This window comes from Anas acuta, chromosome 20 (assembly GCF_963932015.1).
Source record: "Anas acuta chromosome 20, bAnaAcu1.1, whole genome shotgun sequence".
NCBI lineage: Eukaryota > Metazoa > Chordata > Aves > Anseriformes > Anatidae > Anas > Anas acuta.
The window spans coordinates 11,835,356-11,863,192 of record NC_088998.1 but is presented as its reverse complement, the minus strand read 5'-3'; the positions used below and the strand labels follow the sequence as shown (position 1 = coordinate 11,863,192).

Genomic DNA, 27,837 nt, shown 5'->3' with positions numbered 1-27,837 from the left:
CAAAGCCAAGTCTAACATTAGACCACTCCTTGCCGGATTACTCTGATAATGAAGAAAAAATTCAGATTTCACAACCAGAAATAACTGGGACCTGCCAGTATTAGAAGAATGTACTATTCTGTGATCTTGGATTTGATTGGAAATTATCTCTGAGATTCTCAGTAGGAAAAGCACATGGAACAACTATGAAGTGTGTTGAAAATTATTTCATGAAGCCCAAAGCCTTCGACAAAAGCAACAAACTCTAATTCATAATTATTACAAAACCAAGGAAAGGGCATTCCTCTGGTATGCTTCCCAAAGGGCAAGCACCAAGTGCTATACCAAATAATTCAGATATTCTATAAACTTCACAGAGCAAAGTTCATTTTAAACTACCTTTTAGACTTTAAACTACCTTTTTACCAACCTTTAAAACTACCTTTTTACCAACTGCTTAACAATTAGACAGTTCACTGTAATTGTCAGTAACCTTTAGAAACCTATAATGCGGTCCAGTAATTCATTTGCTCATAGTTTTTCCAGCACTTTTAAGGATCTTTGGGCTTTGAAGAAACTGAGGAAAACAATATGAGAACACTGAAATTAGTCAAAGGACAAATAAGCAGATTAAAATGTATTACACTAGAAATTCCATATGCTTTTACACTTTTCCCCCTTTCTTGTAATTGTTTCTTGTACCCTTTGCTCTGTGAAGTTTCACTTTTAATTTTGCTAATTTATTTGCAAGATTCCTAGCAAGTTTTAAGTACGTTGTAAAGATGAATTTTACATTAATTCTAAAAATTCTTTTTAAAAACAGAGGTAATACCTAACGACCAGAAATATTCTGCACATAGAAAGTTCTGTGACAGCAAATTTTTAGAGAGATTCAGGGGAATAAGACTTTATAGCAATCAAATGAGAAACATGCTTTAGACTACTAGAAGTATCAGGCAAGCATTAAACAATGCACTGGGGTTCATCCAAATTATGGATTCTCAATCTGCATTAGATTATTATAAGAGTTAGTTTGAATTCAGACAATTTTGCATTCCTTTTTGTTTGAGAACATGCTGCTTCCTGACAGAAATGACCTAGGAAGTGCTAATAAATAAATAAAGTTAGTGGTACTCTCAATAAAGCAGCTTTGCTGTATTTGTCAGCATCAAAGAAGACCCGTCAGTAAAAAACTAGCAGAGGCTCCTTCAATGCCTGGATGAAAAATACTCCTTCTCCCATCAGAGAGCGCACTGTAAAAAGCCTTACGAGCAGGAAGTAGCCACCCCCCACTCCGACATTTTGGGGACGAATCCTATACAGTTACACATTCTAACATCTCATTTGACCTAAAAACGAAACCGCACTCAAACACGGTCTCTAGAATTTCTTCTTAACTCTAAAGATTAACCGTTTTACACACCAGGAGAATAACTTCCATTTCAAACTGTCACCGATTGTTCAATCAACGGCAACAACACAACAGTTTAGCCGGGTCTAACTTTTGCACGTTTTTAGCACTGTGAACAAGAACTCGTGACTCACGGTTAAGGAGTTTCAGTTACAGAAACAGATTTAAAAACCCGCACGCAAATACAACTAACAGCGAAACCCAGGTCTGCCCCGACCGAGGCGCCCCACGCGGCCCGGCCCTTGCAGCAGCCGAGCTGAGGCCGAGGCCCCGCCCCGGGGCTCCGAGCAGCCGCGGCCGCTGGCGGCGGGGCCTGCGCGTCTGTTACCGGCGGAGCCCCCTGAACTCGTGGGAGGAGGAAAAAAAGCCTGCCCAACCAAAATCTGTCAGCTTGCTGAACGCCTGCCTATTTCCCCCCCCCCCCACCAGATGTAGGTCTACCACAAAGGAGCTGAAGTTCAAATAAGGCTGCTTTAGCCTTGCAAGAAATGATGGACTCACAATTTTAAAACCGGAATGCTGAGTTCTTTCTCACCAAGACAAAGTCTTACTGTACCTCAACGGTAACACCGTACAGATGCATGGCTTAGACTGAACAGCCAAGCTGAGAAAAATCTTAAAAAAAAAAAAAAAAAAAAGAAAAAGAAAGGAAATAACTTTATAGATCATCCAGACATTTGCTTTTCTAACTTCAGTATAGTTCACAAAGCTATGCAGCTGTAGACTCCAGGCTACGTTCACTAAAGAGTTGCACTTCCGATACGCAAACTGCTAAGTGAGATGCCACAACTCGTGCGGACAAGTTGTTCTGATAACCTTTGATGAAAGCACGCTAAGGACGGAAGAAAGAAGACGAAGGAGACAGGGTAAGAATGCATAGTACGAATGGGTTAAATTTAAAATATGCATATGTTTTTTTATGTTGATGGTCCAAAGACGGATTGGTTTGCATATGAGTGAGTGTAAGCTTTTCAAAGACATTACTGCTCCCTAATACAAACAGCAAAACTTCACACAAATTTAAAACAAATTTAGGTGTGAAAATAGTTGAGATAGTTTATGATGTCACGCACTGAAGAGCCTTCTTGCCATTATTTTCTCGAATATGAAATTTATCTTATTTAATTCTGCATGTAACTTCGGGCTTCATGTTTCCTCAAACAGGCTGCAAATGCATATGAATACTGGATACCTTTCAACAAACTTTCTAGAACATACTAATTTCTAATGATAACCTTTCTAAAGGGCTACCTGTATTAAAAATGATGAAATCTCTATTCTTTCTTATACTCATGTCTGATAAAAGAGGCACAATTGTTCCTGGAACTTTAGAACAGTCTACAAAATAAATTTCACTTAAGAACAGAACATAGCATGTATGAGTATCTTTGTGTAAACATTAAATATTTACTTTATGGTCCAGCTACTATTCTTCATGAGCAAAATGAATCACATTTATTAAAATGTGAATGTGTTTAAGGGCTATTATGTACTAAGTGCATGTACGCGTGTACACATGCAGCATAAACATTTTTTTTGGTAGTGACTGGATTAAGTGAAAAATAAAGTGAGGCCGCTGTTAAGGGAAATAATAACAATACTCTCTCAATAATTACATTCCATGTCTAGAACGGAAAATTAGTAAAGAAAAAAGAACAACCCACAAACAGTATTACTAAAACTCTTGGTAATCAAGAATGGAAATATGTACTTCTTGTAACTAAAAAGGCCGTATACTTTTGCCAAAAACTTCAAAATATTACATGGCAGCAAGGGATACATAATCCTTTGAAGTTTCCTGAAGCAGTTGGTACTATTTCAAAACAAAAGTTCTCCAGGAACTAAGATATCCTCATTCTGAAGTGTTTCATTAGTCATCCATTCCCCAGAGTAAAGAAAAAATAAATAAAATAAAATATCTTTTTCCCTTAAAGAAGCATGAGCTAGTTTTTGAATCAAGATTTTAACAAAAATTTAAATGGGCAAAGAAGCTAAGTATAGAATGCATTATAATAAAAGCTTCTGAAGCAATTAATTAGTTTCTGTCAAAAGCGTGGCATGGCTCACAATGGAACCAAGAACAAGTGACAAAATAAATAAATAAATAAATAAATATAACTCCACCCAATGAACTTGGAAATAAACTTCCTTTTACATCACCTTTTCAAAATTGAAATTACATGCTACTTACTATGTGTCAACCTTTTCCTATCCTCTATTATAGTTCAAGCAAAACTTTAAAACTTTGCCTAATACACGTGGCATTCAGACTACTGTGCAGTACTTTCACTGTGAACTTCCTTTTACCAAACTGAAAAAATTTAATGTTCAGCTTTTTCACAGCAATAATTTTCACCTAAAATCAAGCTACAGGAGTTAATTCTAAAAGAAAATCTGTATTAATGGAAGTCCCTTCCCCTTCAAATTGAGATAAAAATGAATAATTCAAATTAAATAAAAAGGCTACATGAAAAATCGATTGATTAATATAATTCCAATTAAAAGAATATTTGGGAGAGAGAATACGAACAGTGCATGGGTGCGTGCTTTGAAAAAAGTGGCAGGGAATAAGAAAGAAAGCAACTTCAGAAAAGTCATACTTATATATCTTTTTACAATAATGTTGTGAAATCCAGGTAATGGTACTGGCTTGGTGCCTGGAACATGGCAGCTAACTGTACATCCACAAACACTGACTATCAAAGGACTCTGCAGAAGCAAACACTGATGTTGGGGGGGGGGGGGGAGGGGGGGAGACATCACAACAAAACAACAACAACAACAAACACTTCTTATCTCTGTATAGTAGGAATTTACATCTTTTGACAACCTTGCGCCATTTGCTTTTGCAATTCCATTAAAATGTACAACTGCACTACCTACACTAAAAATCCTTTTAGACAATATTGTTAAAGAAACAGTGAAGATTTGTTGTTAGCTTTTCATGTTTCTTCTTTAGAATGAAAAAATATCAAACTACACATGAGTACACAATCAAATAAAATAGTTGATCTTTTCAAGCAAAAATGTTATACGATCTAACAGTATGCCTTTTGTAAATATGCTTTTATTTATGTATCTAAATACTTGAGTAAGCTGAACGCATGGTACCACAGCACGCAGGGTTATGTAGGAAAAGCCAGACCATCAAATGACTGCTAGCCTCATTACATTAAGTATGACCAACATACACACACACAAAAAAAAAACACAACTAATTAACCCACAGAACTGAATTTTGTTAGAGTGGTTTAATGTAGCAACACGAACTCATTTGTAGGTAGGGTAACACTGCTGCTTTTTTCTACTAAGTCAAAGCAACCATACAGGGAAATGTCAGAAAATACTAGTGTTATGCAAAAAGTGAGTATCTTGTATGTTTCACATATATATTTTTCCATCTATCTGGGTATTTCTAAAGAGCCATGAAGTATCAGTTTAAATATGTGCATTCAACTTGGGCATACGCTTAACAATTTAGTCTAGACTATAAGCGCTTTCAGTCAGAACGGGATGAGCAACATACAATGACGCAAATAAATTCTGAGTGTTAGACCTTGTCTATTCACTCTTTAATGAGATGAAAGTCACTTGATATGCCCCCTGCCCTCCTCTCTCCCCCTCAAAAGAAAGAAAACATGATGTAAAAAAACATAGACACAAAATAGAGTGAAATAATAAAACTCCAAACTGGAATTATTTTTCTAAGTATGTAATACTCTGGGTGCCTTTTAAAGGGAAAAGAATGACAATGACTGTAAATCATTTTTGCTTTAACAATAGTTACTATCCCAAAAGATACCATAAGTTAAAAAAAAAGGAATCCTATTTTACTTTAACAGCTGATGGAGCACTCTTGCTTAAGTGTAAAAAGTCAGGTAGGAAACATCTGCCTTCACCTTCTTTATGACTATTATAACTGATGCCTGATGGACTGAAAATGCCTACTTGGCTCCTGAGTTGCAACACTAAAAAAAAAAACTAAAACCACAACAGTTTTTTCATGGTTTGTAAGTGAGAATTGCTACCATCATCATATAAGATCTTAATTAGTTGCTCCTCAAACCACAATGGTGAAATGTTTCTTAATTAGATTATCTTTGCAGTAAAGTTAACTATACTACACAGTACTGAATAAGTTTATTTCTGAAGTGCCTATAATTCCCCTCATGTAACATCTTGGTTTAGTACAGAAAAATGTCTTCCCTGTAACGCAGTCTCCAAGCGTGGATACAGTGTCACATATCATTTACACAAAAGCTGCATTTATATACCTCAGCATGTGACATTTGCATACCTTCAGTCCTCTAGATTAATAACAGCTTACTATAGAAAAACAAGAGGAGCAGCAAGAAGCAGTTACAGAGCTTTTACTTACTGGGCTGTTTCATGAACCTTATCTGTCAAAAAAAGCCATAACAATACAATTTATATTTTGGTACAGAATCTAGACAATTATTTTCCATGCTTATCTTAGTTAAGGTCTTTCACACAAGATTTACAGAGCTGATTATTTTACTTTTGTATTTTTCCAAAATGTTCTCACAGCTCTTCTTTGCAGAACACTGGGAGTGTAGGTGTAAAAAACACATTACAGCCAGTCAGGGATAAGAGATTAGTCTCTCAATGGTTGAAAGACTCAACATTACAAACCACTTGAGTTCTACATGCCAAAGTGTTCATAACATATACTGAGGCTTTTATAAAAAACTTTATTTCCAGAGTAATACTGCAAACGTCTATTTTATTAAAAAAAAAAAAAAAAATCCAACAAAAACCAGCCATAGCATTGAAAGGTTACTGGTTGCATTTTCAAAGAAACTCAATACTTAATTACATTATTACAAGTCATACTTTCATCTGATGGAGATATGACCTCATTCTCATTTGTACACAGAAGTCCCAAGGATAGGTAAAACATTTCATAAAACCTTAAAGAAATGGTTAAATACAAATACATGCATGTCTGTTTTGTAAAAATGAGGTAGGTCCTATGAAGAACGGTACCAGAACAAATAACAGAAAAAAGTACACATGTTGGAACATCCACAATTAAATGTGCATTTTTTATACAAGTAGCGTAATAAAAAAGAAAAAAGCATAGTGCTGGCATTGCCACCTTCTCTTAAGGTCAGCTGATTAAAAAAACACAACTCTGAACATATGTCAAACAGTAATACTTTGCACGTAGAAATATTTTTAAATTCACTATTTCAGATTCATGACAGTAATAAATTACAGACTGTGAAACAGCTATATAATTTCAGATGGTAAAATACTCCAACTCCTGTTGAAGTATCACCTGTAAGTTTCAAGATACTCATAACAATCCAAAGATAAAACATTTTGACTAACCAAAAATCCTATATAAATATGATAGAGTACAAAACAGAAATGATTCCAAGGAAAATTAAAGAAAGATTTTATTAACTTTTTCCATTTAAATGACAGGAAAAAGCAATCAAAAGCTGAAACATACAATATCCGTTTCAGAAAGTTTATTACCTCTTTTTCACCAGATCATGGGAACATCCTCAGTTAAGCAAACAACGAATGAGCAAACCAACCAAATTGTTATTATCTACTTTCAGTTATATACATAAATAGGCCAACATTTGATCTACAACCTGATTTATTTATTACCAAAGCACTTACTCCAGCTAGGAGTATGAAAAATGATATGGTTATAACAACAATGCTGCCAACAGTTTTCATACAGATGCAGTTGTATTGGCAAAGAAAAAAAGAAAAGAATAGAATAATATATGCTACCAAGTAGGGTAAGCATACACAAATTTGATTTTAGCTGGGCCTGTACTAGGATGAGTTTGGCAATATAACTGTACCAACTTCCATGTAAAATGCTTATAGGAGTACACAAATATTGAACAGCAAGAATCTTAAAAATGAAATTACTTCAAACTCTCATGCTTTTTTCTAATTAGAAGTTCTACTTCATTTGTAATTAAAATGCCATTTCTTTTTCCTAAGCATGATTTTTTCACTTCTGCTTTTGTTTGTATGCTTGTTTATTGGCAAAATTTTGTTTGTGTGTACGAGGATAAGAGAAAGACATGGTGTATTTCCAACAAATAAAATTTACACCAAACCTACAAACATGTCTTTATACGATGCTGTTCCATGCAACAGCAAGGTTGTAAAGTCTACAGATACTTAAGTGGAATTTTACATCGGTGACGAACATGGCCTCAGCAATACAGCTCCCTCCCAGAAGAGTTAGGGAGAGGGAAAGGAGGAAGAGGGAGGCTGAACCAGAGAAACAGGAAGAAACATCATCAGCAAGAAGCAGCACTAATTAAGGACAAAGAGTACAAGCAATTACTTGTCCTAAGTACAACAGAAGAAAACAGAAAGCTAGTGTGCTATACATCTAATAAGTATGATCTTCCTCTCTCATGGTAAGGAACCCTGATGTCCTCAAAATTTTATGGTCTCCTAATCAAAAATGATGAGGAAGCAAATCAAAAGTATTAAAGCCTTCCTTAAAACTGCTTCTCTGGCTTCTTGCCCCAGTTCTAGCAGGCTTTTTTTTTTTTTTCTCCCTGAAGGAATCATCATTCAGAGTTGTGCAAACAAGAATGTTGGTTATGAAGCTCACTTGAATCCAGCTACAGAAAAAATGCAATGTATTTGATATAGCCAATCACAATATGTAACAAATAGCCTTCATTCTGTATTTTCTTCTTCTATAAAAATGAACAAGTAAAGGCAATAAAACTAAGAGATTGTTTCACAAACAGACTGCAGGAAGGAAGACATCTGAAGACAGTACATTTCTTGCTTCAAATTGTAAAGGTGCATTCTTTTATCAACATACTTTTATTTCCTGTGTTTTTTCTTGTAAGAACACCTTAGAAAAGGTGATATGCAGACAAGTTTATAAGAGAGAAGCATTTCAGCATGGTCTAATCATGCTGATGTCATTCACTGATGGCTTACCTTCTGAATTTTGAAATAACGTTTGAACAGATATGTTAAGATGAGGTTGATGAACTCTGTTCCAAGGTTTCTTATACAATTCTTTAACAAAAAAAAAAGAAAAAAAAAAAAGGAGAAAAACAAACTGTTATAAGTTCTTCTGTATTTCTTCAGCCTGGAAAAGAATGTGCACCCCAAATCCTATGCTTGAATAAGGACATGAGATGCTGTAAACAGACAAAAGTGAACTCAGAGAAAAAAATTAAGTTTCCTTTCAGTGGGTAAAAATAGTTACATTTTTTTGAGGGGAAGAAAGGTATTTCAATTAAAACACTGAAATAAAACCCATATCACACCTACTGTGTCAGAGACATTTGCAAGAACAGTCCATCTATACTGTAATACAAGGCCTGGAAACTCCCATGATTTCTAAATGTGACTTGCTATGCAAATCTTGATTATGCAAGTTACTGCTGTCTGGGGTGAATTTCTGTTCCCCATTTTCCAGGGTTCCAAATAACATTCCTTTACTCAGAGAAACCATATAAAATCCCAAACATTTATCTGTCGAGTTTTCAAAATTCTTGACAAGTTCTGTAAAGTACAATGCTCTTCTGTTTGCAAAATGAAAAAGCTTATTCCAAACTGCATAAGAAACTGAGGCAAAAATACATTTCCAAAAACTTTGAGAATGATCTTATTTGATGAATGATCAAATGCTTACGTTTGTTTGAACCATTTACAAAAGCATTTACAGAAATGTATTTGGTTTATTTCAAAACAGAAAAATGTGAATGACTAATAACCATGACTAATAACCATATCTCTTCTCAGTATAAATAATTAAAGCCTGCATATCCATCATTATTTTGGAACTAAGAAAAATTACTTAAAAGTCAGTAGCTGCCTAGATCCATAAAAAAAAAAATCACATTGGATGGGACCTCACCACCTTCTCACAACGTAAAACTAACTTCAACATTAGATCACGTCACTCAGTGTCTTGCCTAAATCAAAATCTTATATATTTCCAGGAATGGAAATTCCACCATCTCTTTGTGTGACTTCTTGTGATTTAGCTCAGCACCACACAGCTGTTCATTTACGCATCCTGCTTCCCACAGCGGGATGGGGGAGAGAATGAGAAAAAGGGGGGGGGGGGAAAGGTGTAAAAAAGAAAAGGGTGGGGAGGGAAAAAAAAAACAAAACAAAACAAAACCAACCTCGTGCATTGAGATAATGACAGTTTAAGAGGATAGAAAAGGAAGAGGAAAAAAAAAGATGACAAAAGAATATACAGAACAAGTGGTGCCCAATACAACTGCTTATCACTTGACAACCAATGCCCCTGAGCAGTGGCCTCCCCCCCACCTAACTCCCCCTAAGTTTTATCATTCTGCATGATACCGTAGAGTATGGGACAGCCTTTTGGCCAGTTTGGATGAGATGGCCTGGCCGTGTTACCTCCCAGCTCCTTGTGCACACCCGGCCTTCTTGCTGGCAGGGCAGTATGAGAAGCTGAAAAGTCCTTTCTGCTCTGTGTAAGCACTGCTCTGTAACAGCTAAAACACTGGTGTGCTACCAGCATTATTCTCATCCTAAACCCAAAATACACTACACCATACTAGCTACTAGGAAGAAAACTATCTCTGCTGAAACCAGGACACTGCTTCAGTCCTTGTCTGCTGTCATTGTGGAACTCTTTTCTGAAATCCAAAATAAATTTTTCCTGAGGCAATTTGGATCCATTGACCCTTGTACTTTCACTGTGCCCTTCTGAAAAGAATCCATCTTCTCTACTAACACCCATTAAGCAGCTTAAAACAGCAGGAGTATGTCTCTTACCTCCTCTCCTAGGCTAAACAAACCTAGCTTGCTCTGATGCTCCTCATACGTCATCTCTGCTAGCCCCTATCTATCCATGTTGGTGGTGCTCAGCTGGACTCATTTGAGTTTCTCATAGCTGTTACTATCACAGGTCATGTCATTTATAAAATTACATTGTACTAAAGATGACCAAGCAGTAAGATGACAGTCGTTTAAACACTGAATGGTTATTCCATGTGAAAAGTTTTATAAGCAAAGAAAAAAAATGTTGATAACACCGCCTTGGTTTTAAAAAGTATCAAGCAGGCTTTATACACTGAAGAAGCTCTATATTGGATTTTTTTTTTTAATTATGAAAACTAGGATAGATGTATACATGCATGTTAAAATTAACCAACAAATCTATTAGAAATACGTGACATCAAGGTTGTATTTATGCAACTGATACAAGAGTGTTCCCTGACAAGGGCATTCATGGCAGTATTGCCAATGCTAAGTTCATGTTTCCTAGAGAACTGTTGCCTATAAGCTTGTCGTATTATTTTGTTTGTTTTAAAAGATATTAATTTTTAAGGATTATATTTGTAAATATACAAAATATAAATATGTTTAAATAAAATCATAAATTTTGGAAACTTGTGGCACTTGCCTGGTAGGAAGGGCTCTTCAAATACTGGTATTTATTACATGGTTTCTTGGGATTCTTGACACGCTTTAGATAATCTGGCAACTACTAACTACAGTTTTGACCACAGTGTAGCACAGTTATTCCAGATGATGCCCTCTTTAGCTGACATGAGCTCATATGGGACAAGAAAATTATCTCTTTTTTTCACAGACAAGCTAATTTACATGGCCATAGGTTGCACCTAGAGAAATTTAGATTAGACATCAGGAAAAACTCTCTCTCAAAGAGTGGTCAGACACTGGAACAGCCTGCCCAGGGAGGTGGTGGAGTCACTGTCCTTTGCAGTGTTCAAGAAGCGCCTGGACAAGGTACTGTGAGATATGATTTAGTAGCTTAGTGGGTAGTATTGGTGATAGGATGACAGTTGGACCAGATGATCTTGTAAGTCCTTTCCAACCTTGTGTTTCTATGATTCTGTGATTCTAAATACTATGTAATATTCTATCGTCAGTTTTAGAACAGATTATCTTGTATTTATTTATTTTTTTAAAAAGCTTGCACAGATTTCCAATATGTTACTTACTGTTAAATTTATTTTAAAACAGATTTTACGAAGTTCTTTGAAGAAGAATATTTAACCATAAATAGAGGATCATGATGACAAGAAGATTCATCTGTTTAATGCTTATAGCTGTTGTGGGAACTGCTGCAAGCAAAACACAGGAATTTGAAGGCAATGATGAAGAAAAAGAACAAGAATTCATTTATATGAACAGATATAAACGTTCCAGTGACACACAGGACAAATGCACTTACACCTTTATTGTACCTCAGCAGAGAGTAACAGGTGCCATTTGTGTCAATTCTAAAGAACCTGAGGTTCTACTTGAAAACCGGGTAAATAAACAGGAATTACAGTTACTTAACAATGAACTTCTTAAACAAAAGAGACAAATAGAAACTCTCCAGCAATTGGTGGAGGTAGATGGTGGGATTGTTAATGAGGTCAAGCTCTTAAGAAAAGAGAGCAGAAATATGAACTCTCGTGTCACACAACTCTATATGCAGTTACTACATGAAATTATCCGGAAACGGGACAATGCCTTAGAACTTTCCCAACTTGAGAATAAGATTTTGAACCAAACTGCAGACATGTTGCAACTTGCAAACAAATACAAAGACTTAGAGTACAAGTACCAACATTTGATGTCAATTGCAAATAATCAGTCAATAATAATTGCCCAGCTAGAAGAACACTGTCAGAGAATGCCATCCATAAAGCCTCTTCCACAAACTCCACAGCCACCAAACAAAGCGTACCACCCTCCTACTTACAATCGCCTGATTAACCAGATATCTACTAATGAGATTCAGAGCGATCAGAATCCAAAGGTTCTGCCACCTACCTTACCAACCATGCCTGCAGTAACTAGTATTCCAACTTCAACTGACAAACCATCTGGTAAGTAATATTATTGATATGTCTACACTAATAATAAGTAGTAGGAAACATCGTAATATAAGAAAATGCAAATAATTTATCCAGCAAAATAAATGATTTTTAACTGATTGAGATTCTTAGATCTGACACAGTCTGCGTATATCGAGCTGACTGAACCAACTGTACAAACAGCAAAAGCCCTTTGGGAGATCATAAAGCCAAAATGTAGTAGCATGACTGGACTGGACTTCAGTGGAGCACTGGACTTGTGGCTGCTAGTAGATACAAAAGTACTTTAACACCGTTTGCCACAAAGTCCTACTCCTCTTCCTTAGAGTATAAAAAAGTCCACTACAATCATTTGGAACTTCTTCAGTCATTGTTTTACTGGTTATACTACAGTAGTCGATCTTAAGCCCATCTCTGAAAAACAGTTATACTGCTTCCAGATTTGTTATTGGTACAAATTATTAAACATGATCTAAAAATACATGCTAATGTATGACAAAATACCTCAAAAACTGACATTGTATGAAAAGGTAAATATAACTAATGACTATCTAGAATATTTAAACTACTGTTTATTTTAGCACCTGATCACCTGATTTTTTGGACAGAGTTCTATCTACATGATAGATTAGGCTTCAAATTTCAGCTTGTTAAAGCCTGACATTCTTTACATTATGGGAATATTACTAGTTTGATTCATTTCCAAAGCTTTTATTAGGAGATAGAAAATGGAAAATACGAGTAGCTGGGCGAGATGTTGGAATAGTTTGAGAGATTGCATTGAATTTGGAGTGTTAAACATTATTTTTAGACTTTTGTCCAAATTCAAGTCACATTTGGTATTTGAATTCTTGTGAATAGTTGCCACTGGATCTATATATGGTATTCCATTGGAGTTAATAAGTTAATCAAAATCAATGGAGACACTCCCAGTGAAGCAAATGGGACTTTTGGATGAACCACTCATGAAATGAATTTATATTCTAACACAATCTTTACCTTTATACCTTATTGTGCCTTCTCCTTAAGAACAGGAAATGGTAATAAGCGACTTTGTATCAAACACTGATTTTACGATTGTTTCAGTTCTTGTTATTGAGTCTTTGTTTGCAGAATTTAGAACTATCTCAAACTTTACCTCCAGCTAAAACACCTTCTTAGGCCAGGAATGAATAAAACTGACAACAGCAGAATTGGAAAACAATATTTTATCTGTTCTTAATGCAGATAGCCTCACAGTCCCTGAACCTTTGGCTCTTAATTCTTTCTTAAAATAGGAAGAGGTTATGTTCACTCTTGCTCTCAAGGTTTTAGGTCCTTAACTTCTAGTCACAGCTGTTTTGAGATTCTGTGATTTTACAGACATATTTTTATCATGTTGGTTATGGAGTCAGTTTGCTTTACATGAATAGCAAATAAAAAGGAAAATAGTTAAAGTCCTGGGTATTATATTTTTATTATTGTTTTTAATATAAAGAAATTTTAGTAGCCTTGTCAACGCCAGGGAAAAAAGGTAATCAGGCTAAGATTAATTAGTCAAAGAATGCTACAGTAAACCCCAACAGCCTTCCATACAAGACTCCCCACATCAACAATCTGAATCAAGTCTTATAGCATGTTCGGAGGAGGAGGTCAACATAATTTTAATATACCTGTTGTAAAACAAACAAAAAAAAAGCTAAAAAAAAATGTATTTTGAATACCTAACAGATTTAAACACATTAGTCCCATGGATTTTTCCTGTGTTACTTTACCAAGACAAATCAGTTTATACCAAATGTTTGAGACGAAGGAGCTGCAGAAAATTCTTAGTAAGTGACAGTCAATGATTTAAATATTACTTACTTGTGCCCAAGATTGAACTGCTATAATTCATGACATCTGAAGGGGTTTGACACTTTGTGTAAACATTTATGAAGCTATTCTAAGTTTTTAAATCTAGCAGGTGATAACTTCTGTGCTTGTATAAATCCAGAACGGAATACATCTGTGTTGTACTTGCAAAGGGCACTTGCACTCTAAGACAGGAGGAAAGGGAAGCAAGTGGTACAATAATATGGAACATTATATAGCTGTTATTACTCTCTTAAGAGTTCTGCCATAAGCAAGAATGAAAGCATTGGAAATCAGAGTTCAATTAATCTAGATGATTGGTAAATCACAGGTAAAGAATCCACTTGCACCTATGGTTCCACATATTTCAAGAACATAGTTCATGTTTTATGTGTCCTGAATTGGGAATACAAGAGAAGTATTTTATTATTATTATTATTATTATTATTATTATTAATTATTTTTAGCATTGGAGCAACATGCACTTGCTTCAGAAAAAAAAGGCATACCACAGACTAAGGCATGAAATAATGTATGTGAGATGCACATAGCATATACTTCAAGGCTATTTGCAACTTACTTCAAATAACCTATCAAACTCTTTAGATTTATCAAATATAGTAATTGCCGTTAAATAAATAAATAAAATAAAAACACAAACACATAACTTATTTCTCCGTGGAAATTTTCCCAACAAAAGAAACTTGAGGAGGTGTTTCAGTCCACAGAAAATCTCAACCTGACTTTCCTACAAAGTAGTCAGTTTACAACACTGCCAAAGATGAACTGGCTATAGCTTGCACTGTGTCACGCAAAACCTATTGTTGTCTAACTCCGATGGGCAGCTAGTTACCACTCAACTGCTCTCACTCCCCCTCATCAGCAGGGCTAGGTGAAGAATATGAGATGGAGGAAAGAAAAGCTTGGGTTTGATATAGGTGCTGTTTAATGAAACAAAAGCAAAGGCCACACAGAACCAAAAGGAGAAACAATTATTCTCTTCTTCCCAGCAGCAAACAATGTTCAGCCACAGCCTGGGGAAGCAGGGCCTCAATACACATAGCAGTTGTTTGAGAAGACAGACATTTCCATAACAAGAGCCTCCCTTTCTCCTGCTTCCCCAGCTTTTATTGCTAAGCGTGACATCATATAGCATTGAATGTCCCTTTGGACAGTTTAGGTCAGTTGCCCTGGTGATGACCCCTCCCCACCTCTTGCCCACCCTCAGTCTACTGGATTTTGGAGGGTGTGTGTGGTGTGATACCAAGTCAGTTCCAGCAACATGTGGAGAGCACAGCACTGTGTGGGCTGCCGTGGGTGAAGTTAAATTGATCGCAGCCAGACCCAGTACAGAACCACAGAACATTAGAATCATGAATCATGGAATTTTCACTATGTAAAAAAAAAAAAAAAGGAGAAAAACACATCTACTATAATTTATTTGAATTGATACAGTAGAGGATATATCAGGAGAGTACTGCCCTTGTGACTGGTACTTTTTAATATATTTATCAATGATATAGGCAACTGGATCAATTGCACATTTGGCAAGTTTGCAGATGACACTAAGCTGAGTGGTGCAGTTGATACAACAGAAGGAAGGGATGCCATCCAAAGGGACCTGGACAAGCTAGAAAAGTGGGCCCACATTAACCTAAATTAAGTTCAACAAGTCTAAGTGCAAGGTGCTGCACCTGAGTGGGGCCAACCCCCGACATGAGGACAGACTGGGAGAACTCATTGAGAGCAGCCCTGCAGAGAAGGACTTGAGGGTTCTGGTGGCCAAAAAGCTTGACATGAGCCAGCAGTGTGCACTTGCAGGCCAGAAGGCCAACTGCATCCCGGGCTGCATCAACAGAGCGCCAGCAGGTTAAGGGAGGGGATTGTCCCCCCTCTACTCTGCCCTTCTACGGCCCCACTTGAAGTACTCCGTCCAGGTCTGGGGCCTGCAGCATGGGAAGGATGTGGAGCTGTTAGAACGAGTCCAGAGGAGGGCCACAAAGTTGAGCAGAGGGCTGGAGCACCTCCCCTATGAAGAAAGGCTGAGAGAGCTGGGGCTGTTCAGCCGAAAGAAGAGAAGGCTCCGGGGTGACCTTAATGCAACTTTTCAATTCTTTAAGGGGGCTTATGAAAAAGTTGGAGAGCAACTTTTTGCTCAGGCAATGACAGGACAAGGGGGAATGCTTTGAAACTGAAACAGGGAAGATTTAGATCAGAGGTTAGGAGGAAATTCTTCACTTGGAGGTTGGTGAGGTACTGGAACAGGTTGCCCAGAGAATCTGCAGACCTCCCACGCCAGAGGTTTTCACGAGCAAGTTCGACAAGGCCCTGGGCAACCTGATCTAGTGGGTGGCATCCCTGTCTATGGCAGGTTGTTGGAACTAGATGATCTTAAAGGTTCCTTCCAACCCAAGCCATTCTATGATTCTATGATAGGATAGTCACTTTAATGATTAGGAAAAGAGGGAATGGCCTCAAGTTGTACCAGGGGAGGTTTAGGTTGAAAAGAAACATGTTCTAATTTCCAGAAAGAGTAGTCAGACATTGGAACAGGCTGGCAGGGCGGTGTCACTGCCCCCGGGGGTATTTAAGGAAAAGTTGGACATGGTGTTTAGGGAGGTGGTCTAGTGGGTGATACTGGTGATAGGGGTCTGGTTGGATCAGATGATCTCGAAGGTCTTTTCCAACCTTAATGATTTTATGATTCTATTATCTGTCGACTTAGCCCAGTATTTTCTGGTAAGGTGTTCTAGGGCTGGTGAGAGTTGCTATATAATTCTCTTTCATGTAACATTCTCATTGATTTACTCATTATTTTCCAAAAGTTTATTATTTGCTTTTCTGGATCTATTATCCACAAATTTAACAGAAGTCCATCTTTTGAGTCAGTGACAGAAATACGAAGGGAGAAGTACAGAAGATTATTAAAATAAAATCTGGCTGAAATGAATCTGAAGATGATATTTGGCTTTTCCCACAAAGCAGAAAGTTTTCATTTCTGACAGATGCATCTCCAATCCATTTTTGTATAACCTTAATAATGGAGATTTACAACCTTGCTACATGATATATTTCCAATCCCAGCTGAGTTTACTGCCAGATTAGACAATTCATCAGGGAAAAACAAATTCCCTTGCTGTATCTTAAGTCTACAACTATTCATCCTATGGACAGCAGACATAGAAAAGCATCTATTTCTTTTTAATATATGGAAGAACAGTATTATAATTTTTCTAACTTTCTGGAAGTGGAATATCTATCCTTCAAACATTCTTTTCAGACTTTACCTGACCTGTTAAAATCTGTTGAAAACTCATTCACATTCTGCTTGTGCTTTTAAGTACTCAAACTGGTTTTACTATCACATAGAACAACAAAGGTACTATGCATATGAAGTAACTCTTCTATTCTTCTATCTTCACATAGCATTTTCCTTTTTTGCAAAGTGAAATGTTATTGACTCACAATCAACTTGCAGTACTATAGAACCCCATGATCCTCGCCTGAGGCAGTACTGCTTTTCTAGCCATCTTTCATTTTGGTCTCCAGAGGTCCATTCCCAATTTGATTTGACATGTGCTATTTTTTTTTCCCTTATCTATGACATATGCTATTTTCCCCTTGTCTACGTAACTTATCAGAAAAAGAAATTTCATGTTTGTTCTGTACAAATCCACACAAACATTTCTCTCATTTTTTAGTTTACAACAGTTTGATTTGTTCAAGGAAATGCCCATCTACTGAAGTTAAGCTACTCAGTCTTTCATTTCCAGGATATCCTTCTCTACTCCCTTCCTCTCTCACCTTTTCAGTAGGCAAGGAACATAAAATACCTCTTCCTCATCATCCAGGATGTTCTCTGTTCTCCAAACATATCTCAAAGCCCCTCCCCACAATTAGAATCATAGAATATCCTGAGTTGGAAAAGACCCATAAGGATCATCAAGTCCAACTCCTGCCCTGGCAGCCTCGCAGCCAGCCCTCGCCACCCTCTCTTACACCCTGCGGGGCTCTACTGATGTCTAGAATGAATTAGGGAAAAAGAAGGAAAAAAAATACAACTGTGGACAACAACCCATGAAACAACCTGCCACAACTGTCCAGCCACTGAAAGAAAATCCATGTACATTGTATCCAATCCTTTCTATACTGTGGCTAAAGTTCTAAAATTTGCCAAAGCTCCTAATTGTACTAACCATCTAACCACACCTGACCTATTCAAAAATAAAAATTGAAGCAAAATAGAATAACAGTATTACATGGCATCTTATTTTAATCTGTTGACAGATAGTCTTCATCATAAAATAGTAAGTCAATGTTTTCTGTTATCTTGGACTTAATACTGTTGTAGTCTTTAATTATTTAAGAACAAAAGCAACAAAGGGTCATTCCTTGTACCTTGACCTAGCAACTATTTTGTCTGAGCTTTCTTCAGATTTTTAAAGCTACTGGAAAATTCATGATCTAGCCAGGTCAATTTCTTACTATTTTTCCTAGCCTTATACAGTAGCAAAATCCACTGTAGTGTTCTCAAGAGACACTCTTTAATGAACTTCTAAACTCTTTTGTTGGACTAATTTTTCTAAAGGATTTTCTCGCTCTCTGAATTTGCTTAAGTCTGTTATATGTGAGCTCATTTTCTTTGTTTTGCTTTCTTTTCTTTCTTAAGAATTGCAGATTCCATTATTTCACATTCAGAAGATTGCCCACAGTGCTTTCTATTTCAGATTTTCTGCCAGTTCGTCCCTACTTGCTAGGTTTAAACTTAATATGGCTTGCACTCTATTTTGTCTGTTTCTCCATTTTATGCATTTATCAAAAAGCTGTTACCAACAAATTCCAAAACCTTGTTATATTATCTGATACATTCTATTCCCAACAGATAGAGAGATAGTTAGAAGTAGGTAATTCAAAATAGTTAGCAAGAAGCTTACATTGCCATACAATAAAAATCTACAGACAATGTGGCATTTATTTTCGAGGCTAGAACTGACAAGTGGAACATAAGATCCGAGAATTCCTATAGACAGCTATGTACTGTAATGTTTTTGTTAATCATTCTCATAATAAATCTGCTAATATTCATTATTTTGGTTTAACTGAATTGCTTTCATTACTACGATAACTTACAAATAAGGTAGAAAGGTTAATTAGAAGGAAAAGCAAGTGCAAGTATTTGGTAAAAACATACAGAATATGCAGAAAATACTTATAAAATAAAAAATGCAATGAAGTTAGAGGACATAAGTGTAATTTTGCATGTGGAATGTCAGTATGCATAGACACAAACTATACAGTACAGATAGAAGAATAAAGCGATGGATAGTTGGATAGTGGCACATACTACATTTCTTCTCATTTTAGTTGTGATTATATCACAACTTGGAAAAAAGAAAAGCATGCTGAAGATGTTCTTCCATCAAGATGCATGAAATGAGGGTCCAAATACTGTAGATATCTCAGACAGTTTAATAAGTGACAAAACTATTTATCAAAGTATTGTGATTTCCAATTGTAGAGTATTTTAAGTATTCCAATCTCTTTTAGATAACAATCATTTGAACACACATTCATGTCACATGTTCTTAAAAATATAGTGAAAAAAAATTAAGATCCTGTAAAAGAAGCCACTGGAAGAGATGGGCCACAATAAGCCCCCGGAAAAAAAAGTATGTAAGTAATTATACAGCTACAGAATTCAAAATACTACTACAGTTGCTCTTTTTAATATGGGCCACTACATACACGTTGTGATAAAATAAACAAGAGCAATTTAAATTACCATCATTCATTACCTCTATCTCTTTCCACCACTCACAATAAAACCATCCAACTGTGTCACAGAATACTCTATCTACATCTGCACTTCCAGAAATCTGAACAGTTGGGTACAACAGAATTAGAAAATGGGCTTAGCAGCAGCACCCTAATTGCATTCTGTGAATATGACTAAGGAAACAAGAACACAGCAATACCACACACCAAAGAAATGGATTGCCTCCTGGTGCACTGATGTTTTATTAGCCAGTTAAAAAGACAAAAACAAACCAACAAACAAAAAACAACAACCAAACAAACAACAAACCAGCTCCCCAAACACCAAAATTTTTCCTATGAAACATTTATTACTACTTCATTTACTAAGTATAAGGCTAGCTCTACTACTTCCATTGTTGGACACTGGATTATGAAAAAGGGTAAAGGAACTGAATTAATTTAAAAGAGGTTACTCTTAATAGCAATACATGCTTCAGTATGACTGTTGACAGAAGATCTGACAAGCCTTCCTCCTTCAGCATGGAAAACAAGGGTCTCTAACCCTGAGGATTCTTTGTTGACTGCTTGTCAGGTATGAGCGTAGTAGCAAAGCATCTAGAAGTTTCTAAGTGCAGTTATCATCACAGACTAATGAATTGTTCGTATCTAAATTTCTCATACTTGTTAACATGGAATCTATCTCCCCACAGGAATAAAATAATGAACAAAAGACACTTTCAAAATGACAATGCTCTATAAAGAGTCTACTAAATTCAGGGAAACAAAAAATCCATTCTCCTGAAAATGGGAAAGAGCACTATCTTAACTTCCATGAATGCGAAGTATTTTAAAGTATTTTAAATCACCTCATTTATCTAAAAATCTCTCACTGTATAAGTGCACATTCCATGTTATGAATCTGATTTTTTAATTTTGTTTAGTGTATTATCATTTATTAGTGACAGCAGTAACCTACATTCATGTTTTATGTTGCTGATTCCACTGTTTATTTTCATTACATTTTTGGCGATTTAAAAAGCTCAAAATCTCCAAGACGGAAATAAAGTCAAAGTTATTTCCCTTTAGAAAACAGAATGATAATAATATATATCTACAGAGTAATTCCTATTTAGTTTCTTTGAAAATATGACCAATGTTATTAGACTTCAGTAGCCTTAAACGAAAATCTACCCATATCATTATTTCATTGTGAAGTGTTCCAGAAAAAAAAAGTTACAGCAAAGTAATCTGTTTGCAAACACTGAGTGGACACTAAAGCTTCAATAGGAGAAAAAAGAAATGCACTATTCAGCTGAAGCAAACATACTGTGTAAAGTGTGAAAACATGCTACCCATTCAAACACTGCTCTGCATTAAAGTTATACTCAGTTGCATTTTGACTGCAGAGTCCTTCTGTTTTGACACAGGGCCCTGGAGAGATTGCCTACAAGCATTAGAAGATGGCCATGATACAAGCTCTATCTATCTTGTAAAACCAGAAAACACAAACCGACTTATGCAGGTCTGGTGTGATCAACGGCATGACCCTGGTGGCTGGACAGTCATTCAGAGAAGACTGGATGGGTCTGTCAACTTTTTCAGGAACTGGGAGACATACAAGGTTAGGACAAGTGAGCAGTTTGTTTTCCACCCTCTAAAAATTATTGGTAAAGTTAATTTAAAAGATGATTTTAGAGTTTTCACAATAGATTTCTTAAAAAGGAACTTGTTTTCCACTTAAGAATACACTCAGATTTACCGTTAAAACATATGCACAATATTAACGCCCTTCTCTTGCTTCCTTTGCAGCAAGGATTTGGTAATATAGATGGAGAATACTGGCTTGGTTTAGAAAATATTTATTGGCTAACAAATCAAGGCAACTACAAACTGCTCATAACAATGGAAGACTGGTCAGGTCGGAAAGTATTTGCTGAGTATGCTAGTTTCAGACTAGAGCCAGAAAGTGAGTATTACAAGTTGAGATTGGGACGCTACAATGGAAATGCAGGAGATTCTTTCACTTGGCACAATGGTAAACAGTTCACCACACTGGACCGGGACCACGATGTATACACAGGTACAAAAGGCCCCCTTTTGGTTTCCTTGCCTTCGTTGGTTTTTTTTTGCTTGTTTGTTTTGTTTTCTTAAATAAAAAAGTGCAGCTGTAGACAAAAAAATAAAAATGAAATTGTATTTTAGAGTTGTCAATTAGTAACTTATGAAATACAAACTGATGTGTCAACCCTTATATGTACTAACTGAATTAAGAATTCTCACTCTCACTGAAATATTTATTAGTTAAATGCAGCTCTGTAACATACATTAAGGTTATTTGAGACAATAATGCAACCAGATTTTCCATCAAAGCATAGTAGCGTTAATGAGTCCATTTGTAGAACTTAAGACTTGGTTCTTGAAGAAGCAGCACCTTGCACTGCACAGTACCTACAAATTAAATACACAGTTAAAAGTACATTTTGTGCTAGGCTTGTTTGCGTGCTTTAAGATTTTTAAATTTTTCCTAAGACTGAATCGTAGCTTTCTTTTACAGGTAATTGTGCTCATTACCAAAAGGGAGGATGGTGGTACAATGCATGTGCTCATTCAAATCTCAATGGAGTTTGGTATCGTGGAGGACATTACCGCAGCCGGTATCAGGATGGTGTTTACTGGGCTGAATTCCGGGGGGGATCATATTCACTAAAGAAAGTTGTTATGATGATAAGACCTAATCCCAACACATTCCACTGAGATAATTTTTCTCGCTCTTTTTTTTTTTTTTTTCCCCTTTCTCGATCTAAAAAAGGATGTATAACTATACTGTTAGCACCTGGAATTATTTCAGAAATGAGGAATGTAAGATACTGTAAATTTATTGCTAAGATGTGAGGGCTTGTATATTTTATTTTCAAGAATCATTCCAGGGAAAGAAAAGCTGAAGTAAAAAACAACAACACCAAAACAACATAACATTCAGAACGCTTCTCTGTACTAGAAGTAGTTATATTAAGCCATTTACAACTGACAATTGAAATGGATTGTAGATACATTTTCTGTTTTTTATTCCCTGTAAATTAAGTTTGGATGGTAAAAATACTGCCACAACATTTAAATATTTTTGGATGTTATATTATATATAAATATTCTCAAATACAGGAAATATTACAAACTGTACAGCAAGAGTTCTATTATTATTATTATAAGCAATCACTAGACACAGGAAATCATCCTTTGAACTAGGTATCTGGTATATTAGTATGGTTATTTTAATTTAATCTTTGTTAACTGACATGAATAAAATTAATACTATATAACTTGAGTTTGTGAACAGATGCACAAACCATTACTGTCATAATAAATTCAGTCTTTCCTATTTACTTTGAGCATTTTAGTAATCAGTTCCTACAAGTTAGAATTGGCATTTGATTAAAACGTTTTAGATGGAAAACTTTAATCATTTTTCTAATCAGAATGAACTAGCTACCTGCACAGGGAAATAAACCCAGATTTACTATGGATACTGTATAGCCAACGTGTCATATTATACTATATTTTGTACCTGACTTCAGTCATTACCTGCTGTGTAGGCTCTCTAGTCAGAAATGGCTGGATATAAATTAAAGGGACTATCCAACTTTGCAGGCAAATGATGGATACCACTATATAAGCTATTAAATATTCTTAGCCAATAGGCGAAAATTATATAAAGAAGCTACCTATAGCCAAGAACAGTTATTATTTGCCATATTTCACAATTATATTATTGTCAAATTATTATAACATTTTACTCATCTATAATTAGAGTTTAGTCACAACTATGACATACTGACTGGCATAATTCTAATATTCTTCCATGGTAGGTTTCTAGAACAGACTGTTATTAACACACCTTTCAAAATGGAAATTACCATGAAAAATGTAAGTTAAAGAATGCATGTAAGAAGGAGGGAAAGCAAAAACCCCTGGAATTTCAATATATTTCTCAGTAAGCCTGCAAGACACTTAATGTGTTTGGACATCTGTTTGCACACTTTTTCCCTTATTACCTCATGAATTCTTTACAAAGGTATGATGTGCATTAAACTGGTGTGTGAAGCAGCATGTGTTGTATATAACAAAGTAGGGTTTTTAATATATTAGATCACCCCTGTAATATTGTACTCTTTTAATAAAGCAACAAACGTTATTTTGAAATATTCAGATTTCATCCTGTTTTAGTTCAGGTTACTTGCAGAAAAGCATAATCAATTTCACAGAGTATCTGACACATTCAAGCCAACTGGGGATGGGAAGAGGAGGTAAGGAAAGGAGCAGAATAATGAATGAAAAACAGTATGTCTGGTTGTACCTAATAAGTTAGATTCTGTCATGTATTAAAAAAGCCTATTGTCATCATAATGAAATACTTTCCACAAATGTTGTAGGCAATCTTTTAAAGACACAGGATTACAGAAACTAAACACATTGGAAAGAGTTGTGTATGTTATTATATAGACACTATTCATGAAATTCAAGCTTTGCTTGGCTCAATGTGGACCATCACAGTAAGACACCAATAAGGATCATATCATTATTTCATAATTTATCTAAGACTTGATCAGATAAGCCACCAGTAGAAAAATACACAACATTTAACATGCTATTTATATTTTTAAGATAAAGGCTGGCACATCAAAAATAATCATACATAAGGAATTTACAGATTATTTAGTGAAACAAGTTATTTGCAAGTATACTGTCTGAATCAAAGATTTGCAAAATTTCACAATGCACTTTTTTTTTTTTCAAATTCACATACATAGTAGAAATCGCTTTGCACTAGGATCTACCATCTCACCACCATGAAAGGTCATTTTTCCTCATATTTCTGTAATTACTTCTAACTCTTTCAAATGCATTCTTGTTTCATCGCACCCCAAAGTACGTCTCTGATTACACTACATTTTCTAAAAGTCACATACAAAACATTTTCCTGTCATTAGCAAAAGCGCAACAGTTGACTTTAGACAGAAAGACAGAACTGCGGTACAATAGAGAAGAGTTTTGACAGCTTCAATTCTTTTCTATTCCTCACTCATTTCAAAAAGTACTGTAGAAATATTCAACTTCAACCTTCAACTACAAACCTCCTAAAAATGTTGCTCTTCAAACTTTTTGAAATATCTTTACCTTTTTCTGAGCAATAAGGAAAATGCCGTAACTAATACTTTATCACTGTATCAGATACTAAACAGTGGGGCTCCCCTTCCAGCATTTAGAGAAAAAGCTCACAAGAGTTAAGTTACTTCAGAAGACAACTCTGTTACACACAAGTTTCACACAAGTTCTTCCGTGAAACTATTCTATTATCAAAGTTTTTAGCTCTATCCCCATTGTCATATTCCAAGAGATTAAAAAAAAAAAAAAAAGAAAATCAGAAAAAAATTTAAGTTGCAACACAACTTACATATCTTTGTTTTATTTGATCTTTTACATTGTTACCTGTATGTTATAGAAAATACAATGTCAGGAACAAGCTGTAGATAGCCACTGCACCCAGGAATTTTCAAAACAACATGACTACTGTTATTTCTTAGAGTAACCCGTGACTAAACAGTTCCAATGTTCTAGACCACAGCATTGCTGATTCCACAAGTTATTTTTTAATTATTATTTTAAATTTAGAAAATTCGTCTGAAAAGAAAAACAAGTGTTGGGAATTTTAACATAGTTGTTTTAAACAATATTTCTTGTTACTATATACCTATTTACTATACATTATCCCTTACTACAGTAAGGAATATATTAATCTTATATTGTAGCCTGAGGTTGTGAACTCTAAAAATTTTCAGACTTTGTCACTCTCCTTCACTGTTATAAATTCACTATTTATTTCTAACCTACATCTACTTGGCCTCCTTGTTCATTTAAACAGACAGATTAGAGAAGCTTTTCCATACCTAATACAGTCTCCCTCCCCCAGAAAATATATAATCACTGAAACCACTCCCCTTTTAATACTTTCTTTTGATAGGCTAAATGCTCCTTCAAACCTCAAATTATTTAATGGAGGTTGCAATAATATCATTTTTTCTACACATTTTGTAAGCATAGCCATAAGGAGCAACTGTCAAATGCATTTAATAAAAATATTCTTCATGAACAGTGTTGGCTATTATCCTCAGGAATTTGTGCTAGTATTCATGCTGTTCAACATAGTCATAAGTGACCTGAAAAAGGGGGTGAACAATGAAACAGAAATCTGTTGATGATATTAACTAATTGAAGTTAGCAACAGAAAGGCCAACTGTGAGGAACTGCACGAGGATTTAAGAGACAGCTTGCTTAGACAATGAGACAGCAGACAAAAATATACAAGACAGACGGATACAGGGGAAAAAACTCCTGACTTTCCATATGAAATGAAAAGAGCATGTAATTGCCAATAAAAGGAAAGATCTTGGGATAACAATAAATAGTTCCTGAAAACAACTTGCCTTTCTAATTGCTACTAAACATTGAGCTAACATTGTTAGGAATTAAGTAGAACACCAAAAACTTTCGGAAGTCACTGTATAAACCTAAGGTGCACTTTATCTTAACACTGTGTGAGCCAACGTGCACCATCTCCCCCTCAGAAGTGATACAGAACTGAAACACTGCCGGAGAAGGTTGTGACGGATGCTCAGATACATCAACTGACAACAGAGGTAACAACCAAAGCCTATAATGTCATGAGTAGCCTGAAGCAAGGGCATAAAGAAAGGTTTATCTAGTGAAGATAAAGACCATGTTCAAATCAAGCAGAACCATGTGGTACAGGACAAAGCTGAGGAAATCCTTCCTACCTGAGTACTGTGGATGCAAAGAGTTTACAGATTTCTAAATAGAGCAGATAAACCCATTGAGGGTAACTAATACAAACACATTAATACTGGCACAGGAAGTCTATAAAGAATTCTTGTTCTCTAGTTATCCATGTGCAATGATTTATAAATATAAACCCTTTTAAGTTCCAGCTTAGTATCATCCTAAATTATATAATATTATAATTTATATAATAAAATAATTATATAAAAATAATCATATAAAGAACTATTATCTGTTTTAATGTAACATAGTTTCTTCATAAAATATAGCACACAAAGTTCCTGCGCAACTCAGCATTTTCTGAATCGTTTCTGAATTCTGATTACTTTTTTGAATTTAATTGAATCTGAATCAGAACGTTTTTCTACGAAAAACACAGTGTAACAAGCTTACATAATCTGTGGATACACTTTTGGGTGTCCTATTTGAAAACATTTCACTATTTCTGTAGTTCTTTGTTTACCGTATTAGTACCAAAGTGAAAGTATTTAACAGAAACAAAACCTCACTTTTTTCATTGGTAAGCCTGGAAGTCACAAATGCCTTACTTACAGGAGAGTAGGCCTGGTGCTTCCTCTTGAGACTCAGCAAGCCAGATAACACACGAAGTCTCAAAGCTACTTGGACTACATTCATTAACAACAACCTGTGTGCTCAGAAAAATTACCAGATGAAATACTGATAAGCAACCAGTTGGTCAAATGGCTGCTTTGCATGTCACAAAAGAAAAGGAAGTGATCAACACTGGACAACATTTTAACTGGAGGCCTCCTTTTTAACAAGTTTTCTAGTTCAACTGCACATGGATATATTTAGCACCCAAGGGAAATTCTCACTCTGAAAGTATGTATGTGTATGGCTTCTCTTTTCTTGAGTACAGAAGTGATCAAAGTATTGCTCTCAAGGTATTAATTAATTTTTCCAAATGTTCTGTTTGGTAATGCAAATTGAACAGATTTTTCAAAACCTGTAAATTAGACGAAACAACGTTCTGTCATTTGTATTTGAAGGTCTTACTTTTAAATACTATTTGTACTCTTTCTTGAGCTAATAGATAATGTAACGCTTCTGGATAGTAGAGCACAAAAATTATGAGTAAAAGCATTATTTAGGCAGGTTCTCAAAAATACTTAGTCATCCTACTTTGAGACAGAAGGCTGT

General features: G+C 35.6%; 2 protein-coding genes across 7 annotated transcripts in view; one reads left to right on the top strand and one right to left on the bottom strand.

The window, feature by feature from the left end:
- Positions 1 to 27,837, bottom strand: part of RALGPS1 (Ral GEF with PH domain and SH3 binding motif 1) — a 118,945-nt gene that overhangs the window by 64,048 nt on the left and 27,060 nt on the right. For 5 of the 6 annotated variants that reach the window (XR_011089193.1, XR_011089192.1, XM_068657093.1 and 2 more), the window contains exon 11: positions 8,351 to 8,431. The exons of the other annotated variant lie outside the window; for it this stretch is intronic. Coding sequence is in view for 3 of the 5 variants with exons in the window: in XM_068657093.1 (XP_068513194.1) it covers positions 8,351 to 8,431 (81 nt within the window). In the remaining 2 variants the exon portion in view is untranslated. The remainder of the gene's footprint in view (positions 1 to 8,350; positions 8,432 to 27,837) is intronic. 6 annotated transcript variants of the gene reach the window in all.
- Positions 1,739 to 24,021, top strand: ANGPTL2 (angiopoietin like 2). Its single transcript, XM_068657100.1, has 5 exons — positions 1,739 to 2,256; positions 11,390 to 12,246; positions 21,252 to 21,445; positions 21,634 to 21,904; positions 22,379 to 24,021. The coding sequence occupies exons 2-5, from the start codon at positions 11,439 to 11,441 to the stop codon at positions 22,576 to 22,578; spliced, it is 1,473 nt and encodes a 490-aa protein (XP_068513201.1). The 5' UTR covers positions 1,739 to 2,256; positions 11,390 to 11,438; the 3' UTR covers positions 22,579 to 24,021.

What these genes read in the sequence shown, in the direction of transcription:
- ANGPTL2 (XM_068657100.1), top strand. Translation starts at nt 11,439, where the DNA reads ATGATGACAAGAAGATTCATCTGTTTAATGCTTATAGCTGTTGTGGGA. An exon ending in GGAACTGGGAGACATACAAG is followed by an intron (nt 21,446 to 21,633) that starts GTTAGGACAAGT and finishes CTTCCTTTGCAG; the next exon opens with CAAGGATTTGGTAATATAGA. An exon ending in GGACCACGATGTATACACAG is followed by an intron (nt 21,905 to 22,378) that starts GTACAAAAGGCC and finishes TTTCTTTTACAG; the next exon opens with GTAATTGTGCTCATTACCAA.